At 45.0% G+C, this 7,500-nt stretch overlaps 1 protein-coding gene across 1 annotated transcript in view; it reads right to left on the bottom strand.

Annotated features, from left to right (window-relative positions):
- glcci1a (glucocorticoid induced 1a) overlaps positions 1–7,141 on the bottom strand; it is a 15,723-nt gene extending 8,582 nt beyond the window's left edge. Inside the window, 5 exon segments of the mRNA XM_029443672.1 lie at positions 166–188; positions 191–215; positions 218–256; positions 1,429–1,580; positions 6,480–7,141. Coding sequence (XP_029299532.1) covers positions 166–188; positions 191–215; positions 218–256; positions 1,429–1,580; positions 6,480–6,828 — 588 coding nt within the window. The 5' untranslated portion in view covers positions 6,829–7,141.
- Positions 7,142–7,500: the final 359 nt, after the last annotated feature.

Here is a 7,500-nt window from a genome sequence, read left to right as displayed (position 1 = left end):
TGGTGTATATAATAATAGTATACTAGATAGGGTAGAGATATATATAGACAACACAGCACAGATACACACGAGTATAGTATATATAGGTACATCACACACACACACACACACACACACACGTGTGCATCAAACCAAAGGCCTGAGCGTCCGTGTGAAGCGTCTTGCCTCTTTGAGCTGGTCGGCGCTGCCCAGGACGCTGAGCGCTGGTGGGGGGCTCCGTCTTCTTCCTCGTCTCCTCACGCCAACATCCAGGAGTCTGAAGGAAACATTACTGTTAATCAAACCTGCATCTGAGCTCGTTAAACAATCTCTCACGTAAGCAGGGTACAAAATAAATACTGAACACCAGAACACATCCTGAGGGGGATCTACGGACTTTATTATATATAAACTATATCTATAGATATATATATATATATATATATATATATATATAGATATATATATATATATATATATATATATATAAAAATATACTCTAACCAAATATTAAAGGCTGATTTGGTCATTTGAAAGAACAATGACATGAAAACAATCCTTCTCTGTGGTAATGTGTCGTTGCTTTGTTGCTTGTATAAAGAGGATGCTCTCTCTCACAGCCTGTTCAACACTTAATAACCTGGAAGCTACGAGCAAAGAGGTCGTCTGGCTTCTGAAGCCGCACAGATGTGGAGGTGTAAATGTCACACGACCTGGAAGGAGCGGATGTGTTGCATAGAGCCGTGTGTGCGGAGACATCTGAGGACATGAGAGGATCACCGGGAGGAAGGTGTGGGCACAGATTAAGAATGACGCAGAACGTTACTCCAGAGACAGACACGAGGCCCGTGTGAGGTCCAGTCTGTGGATGATGTGATCGAGTGAGGAGGACCCCGCCCTCATGTCCTGAGAACACATACTGCGGTACCGAGTCGATGCACAATTCTGAAAACGTGACGGTACTCAAAGGAAAGCTAGTTAGCGTTAGCTGTTAGCAACCGGTGAGCCGTCATGCTTGGCTAAATAAACGAGCTAACAGCTAACGCTAACGGAGGTACAATAGATTTACATTGTGATGCATTCAGGCTCTGTTCAGTAAACTTGAGTATTGGGCGACGGTAAATTACAACATTATCATGATGTGTTCAAACTACATTTTGTAAAATGTAATTTTTTGAGCTTTGAATTGTGACACCTCCAGATCCTGGTGTCCTCCGGCTGCAGGAGGTGAAGATGATGGAAACAGAAAAGGAGCATTACACCGTGTCTCGCCGTGTCCTCTCTCGCTGCACGGAGGGACTGACCCCCCCCGATCTTGGGACGAGGGGTCAGGGGAGATGTCGGCCACCTACCTGACCCGTCCTGAAACACGGACTCGTCTTCTGAACCATGAACAAGTTGGTGTGACTGTTCACGTGGTTTGTCTTTTTAGCAAGGGGGGGGGCTTACCTGTGTGGATTTATCTTTCATACAAGATGGGTAGTGCACCTGGGGGTCACGAGGCCACTGTCCAGTGAGGTAGGGCCCAGTAATAGCGCCTAGGGAGGAAGTCCGCCAAGTAGCCCCCGAGCTCTGGACCTGCTGGGACTTTGTCCCTTCAGCTGCAGAGACACAAACACAAGAGAGACATTCACTCAGTGTAACAGGAACACTAATGCGTCTGCAGCCCCCCCCAGAACAGATCTGCTCAGTATGTATTCATGTTAGTTTCTTCTCATCTTTATGGGCACATACACAAAACTGCACTCCTGACCCGTCCAGACTGTTACCCTGAAACATAGAAGTGGTTTGTAGAGTTTCATTTCAAACGCAAATGTTGGTCCATCTCAGCTTTAGCTAGCTAACTAAGCTAACGTTAGCTCCATGTGGAAGGGAAAGGTACAGATTCATTACACAAGCCGTCCTTTAGAATAAACACCAGTACAGTTATAGTCACAGGCAGCAGCGTCCTCTGACACGCGTCATGAGAAACATGTTTTATAACACGTGTGAGGGCCAAAGACTAACGAGCACGTCTCCCTTCCTCCTCCTCCTCCTCCTCCTCCTCCTCCTCCGCTCCTCTAATCTGCTGCTTCTGGTCCAACAATAGAGAATCCCATTAAAGCTGGTGGAGGGCGGGGTCACTATAAACCCTCAGGCTTACAGGCCCTCCAGGGACCAAGGTAGACCTTGATCCTGTGAATATGTTAAGTATCTCAACAAGGCAGCTCCTCGTGAGAAGCTTCAGTGAATCTACTACACCTGAGCAGCAGACCCCCCCTCCGGAAACACATTCATTTGCATGTGGATGCTACGACACATGTTGTAGTAATTATTCATGCTAATCGTTTCAGTTTCACAGGTGTCCAGTAGATCTGTACGAGGGACATTCACGTGAACTTCGGATGGCAGCAGTTCCTGTCTGCACTGTGACTGGACGTACCGTCACCGCTCGTACTGAAGAGAAGGTCCAAACAGGACGTTGTAAAAGCGCGTTTGAAGGTTTTTCACAGCACAAGAATAAATAATGATGATTGACAGCAGAGAGAAGTTTTAGTACTAAACACTGACGTGCACAAGAACCTGAGGTGAGTTTAGACGTCACTGTGAGGTCATTGTGAGGAGCATCTGAGGAGTTAGAGGAGCATAGAGACTGCATCTCGTCCTGTAGCTGCTTCACATCAAGCATTCGTAATAAAACACGTTGACTTTCAGGGTGATTGTTCAAAATGAAATGTGTTCCTGGAGTTTAAAACACTTTGTTTATTGCAGCTTGTCACAGTGACAGACGTTAGCCCCCACGTTACACCCCGTCCTTACGGCTCTGGCCTGATCTTTACAGGTGTGTAGTGAAGATCAAACTGAAGATGGGTGTGGTGCGAGTGGGGGCGCCAGAGGTATGTGGGGAGGAAGTGGTGAAGGGGAATGATTTGGCATCACAAGATTAATAATTGGCCAAAATCGTGTTTTGTGAGGTCACAGTGACCTTGACATCCGACCTTTGACCCCCAAACTCTAAACAGTTCGTCCTTGAGGACGTTTGTGCAAAATAAAAACACTCAAAGCGTTCCTGAGACAAAGATGGTGGATGTGGTGTCACAGTGACCTTGACCTTTGACCCCTACAATCTAATCAGTTCTTTCTTGAGTCCATTGGGAACAAAGAGTTCTGTCGCCGCCGCCATCTCAGAACCAAAAAAGGAAAGCACACCTGTCATAATGACGACTTGTAAACAATATTTAGAGTTATTTTTAACGATTTCTGCCCAAATACATCCTGTTGGTGGTGTATGGTGGTGACCGCTGCGATGGTGGTCGTGCACGGCCCCACGTAGCTCTGGAAACACGTGCACGGCCTCCGTGTTGCTCGAGACGTTCACAGAAACCTTCAAGAGACTTTGGGAGTTCATTCTGTGCAGAATACTTCGTGTTAACCAGAACAACCGTACAGTGGATCAGAGGGACCTTCGAGGTCATCCAGCTGACTGAGTCATATGACCATCTCCAAGCGCAGCTCCCACCGGGGGCTCGTACATTATTCAGAAGGCTCCGTTTAAAAGAAGCATTTCACAGAACGTGTCTCTGGTGCTTCTCTGCTCTATGCACTAAAGGCATTCTGTCTTTAGACATATTAGTCTGTGTGTATATATATATATATATATATATATATATATATATATATATATATATATATATATATATATATATATATATATATAGTTGTGGATCTTTTCATCCAGGACAGTGAAAACATTAGCATTAGCTAAGATGATGCAACATTTATAAAGAAATCTCAGATATCGTTCGCCCACACTGAGTGTTTCCCACACGTACACGTGGCTACTCATTTATCATTTGATTTTTGTATCCGTGTCAGAGAGCGGATTTAATAAGTATGCGTTTCATTATGGGATGTAATAACATGTGTTCTGTAATAGGTTTTATTAGTACATAATTGTAGGTTTTACTCAGTATAATGGTTTGTATTATGAATATATATATATGAATGTGTAATAATCAATTATAAATCCATGTAAGTGGGAGAGGACAGCCTTAGCAAACATTTGGGAAAAGGCCGAATAAGCAGCGTTAGTGGGGCGAGAGTGTAAAGAGAGTCTCCCAGTTCAAGCTCGTGAAGAAGGAAGATGTACGAGGCCCTTCATGTGATAAGGATGAGACGAACAGGCCGGCGCCGGCTAACTGCAGAGCTAACTGGAGAAGAGACCCAGAGATACACCAAAGGGACAGAACAGGCAAATGAGTCAGAGGGCGTAGGTCAGAACATGTCAGGTTGATTCACCAGACTCAACACACACTGGAACATTTCATGGCCGCCCCTTAGCTTCACCGTGTGAGCTGAGGGGTAAAGAGGGAGCAGCTGGCTGGGTGCTCAGAGTTTGTTACGTACGTGTGTAATAAACTCCACTTGTATCTAACTTTGGACTTCTCCAGTGATCTTCTCTTCTCGGATGGAGATCTTCGTTTTTCTGACGAAGCATTACGTTAAAGAGACCGAGTTATACGAGATGTGCAGAAGTTTAAATAAGTTCAAGTAAATATTAGTGGAGTCCAGTCTTCTTCACTGGCCCAGAGGACAGATTTTTATCTACAATAGGAGCGACGTGAGATTAGAGGTCATCTCTGAACGGAGCGATGACGGACCGGCTGGTGTTGGCGTCACTAGAGGACCGATGGATCTGAGGTGGGAATCAGAAACAAGGTCCAGAAAACACATTTGAAAGAGTCAACAGATGAAGGAGCAGCCAGCGACCTGCTAGTTACCTGGTGACACCAGACTAACTGTGTTCTGTCACTGTAATAAAGCTTTTATTCTTTCATGTCACATCTGCATTATTAAGCTGCATGGTGTCTTAATACTAGTATACGTATTAGTATATATTAGTATAGTATAAGGTGACTAAATGTCCGATGCCAACCTGGCAACCACTTTTAAACAGCGTGTTCCGCCCTGTGACCACATGGTTATATAAATAGACTAAGATATCCAAAGCAGCACGAACAGGACAAAAGGAAGAAGTAATATTAGCTCATCTGTCTGCCTCATACATCAGACAGTGATGGCAGCGCTGTGTGTTTATGTGCTGTTGGCAGGTGTCCAGAACACCGTGCTCAGTACCACGCGGGCTTGATTCATGCCCCACCTCGGCCACCCCGATCAAATTGCCCTGGACACACCGCTGCTCCCAGCTGCGATATCTACGAGTGTAAAGGTGCAAAGCCAAGTGCACGTAATAGATGTGAAACATTAGAGCCCTTCACAGAAATATGTAGTAATGACGTAGCAGCCGTGACACATGAGTTATGTTGGCTGGATTGCAAACACACCACAGATAATAGGGTGTGTTTGTGTTCCTATTCTAGGCAGATACATGTTCCTGTTTATATGTATGCATGTAGTTGCAGAGGCTGGCCTGCTCACCCAGAGGGCTCTGTTGATGTCTCTCAGACTGCTAGGCCTCAATGTTGCCATGCAGCCACCAGCTGACGACATATCTTTTCCGTTTCAATGCTGGTAAACAACCTACATGTAACGAATGCCTAATAAGATGTCAGTGTTAAAAGCAGATTCTGGCTAATCATCCGTGTGTGGTAGATCCGTGAGGCTCGCAGAGAAGCTGCATCATCACCACACAGGCTTCCATGTCCTGACATGTTTACCTCCTCCAGCGAGGACAATGTGACGCAACAACTGCATTCAATTATTCCCTTTAAATCGCAATACACGATGCAATAATACACCCAAGGCTGTGGTGTGCTAAACATATTACTGATATTATTATAGTTTATAGATAGAACATGGTTGCGAGAGCTACTATGGAAATAAAGATTATGTGATGCGTATTTATAATGCACCTTCTCGATGTTTATAGGTAATTATCAGATCCCTAATGTATAATGACCCAATTAAAAAAGCCAACCAGCCTAGCATCTCGATATAATAGTTCAATCGGAGCTCGCTAAATTGAATCTTGCTATGGAAAACGTGTCATTTTAAGGTGGTCTGGCTTATTGGAAAAGTTGAATGACCTTTAAAAAATCCCATAGCATTTGTCTAAATAACGAGAGTCCGCTTTTCAATTCGGTGCACCTTTAATTTACAAAACTGCACTCATTTGAATATAAATGTAATATTTTGAGCTGCGTCTACTGTTATTTCCACTAGCTTCTCTCACCAAAACACAACGTGGCGCCTGATGGCGAAAGGTGGGGAAATTGTTAAAGTTGAGATTATAATTAAATGTAATGTTGGATTGTGAATTTAACATACGCCGAATTTAAGAGTAGCCTGCATTTGTTCGGAAACACTATTGGTTCTCATTTTTAAAGGCACGTATCGTGTTCATTAATCGGTGACTCCATCAAATTGTCAGATTTGTTAAGCTAGTTTGGCGTAAGTGTCGCTACATACGAGACAGAACGACACTTAGCATACATTAGCAGCAAGCTACCTGAACGATGATGGGAGCATTAACTTAATTTACTTTCAAAAGACGATATTACCTTTGGAAACAGAGGAGTAGGGAGAGAGTTCTGGTGAGCTCGTAGTGTCCGGTGGGGAGAGCCTCTGCCTGGGGACCAGCCTGCCGTCCGAGCCGCTTCCACCCGGGTTGGCAGGACTGGAGCTACGGGACGTCGTCGGACCTGAGTTGCTCCCGGCTACTGAGAAGGAGCAGGAAGCGGAGCGGGTTGGGCTGTGCTGGTTTCCACCCAAAAGCTGGTACGGCACCGTGGCGCGGATAGGCTGCAACCGGACCGCGGTGGAGGTGTTGCCACAGGAGGCTGTCGGGGAGCCGCCGTGTGCGCCCCGCTGCAGGGATGAGCTGGCTGCAGCTGCTGGGGATGCTGACATGACCCGCCACGGCCAGGTGATGAAGTTGTTTATGGAACAATGCGAGTGGGAACAGTTTAATGTCCTACACGCTTTGCATTTCAACACACTTCCCCAGCTACCAAAGTGTCCTGAGTTCACTGTCCAGTGTTCACTTTACATTTCTGCCATGAGACGAGAACTACACACTTCTTTAACGCGTTTGAGCACAAAGTAACCCCCCCCCCCTGCCGTGAACTAACCTTCTCTGTAAACATGGCTAACACTGCGTCACGGAGTCAAAGCTGTCTTTGAACTCCTGGTTCCCCAAAACACTTTCCGAGACAGCAGATGTCATTGAGTTGAGTTGATAGAAGTTCTGACAGAAGAGGTGGGACCAAATCACTGCGACTACTTTCTGATTGGTGCAGGAGCACTTCCGGGATATGTCAACAGGTTGTTGATTGGATGAATGCAAGTGTTAACCAATAAGAAACGAGCGGCAGTTTACCAGATGTTATTTCCGGGTCTGCTATTGGCTGTTATGTGTAAAAAGTATATAACTTGTGTTGAACAATATTTAAAGGTAATTTGTGAAGTGTATAAATTAGTGACCTTTTTTCTTATTTTATAGCAGACACTTTTTATGACTTGGATCTTGTTTTTACTGAAACATGTTATAAAGTGAAGACAGGTAAGTCCCAGGAGAAGAAC

The sequence above is a fragment of the Cottoperca gobio genome, chromosome 11 (genome assembly GCF_900634415.1).
Source record: "Cottoperca gobio chromosome 11, fCotGob3.1, whole genome shotgun sequence".
NCBI lineage: Eukaryota > Metazoa > Chordata > Actinopteri > Perciformes > Bovichtidae > Cottoperca > Cottoperca gobio.
This window is presented reverse-complemented; position numbering and strand designations above follow the sequence as displayed.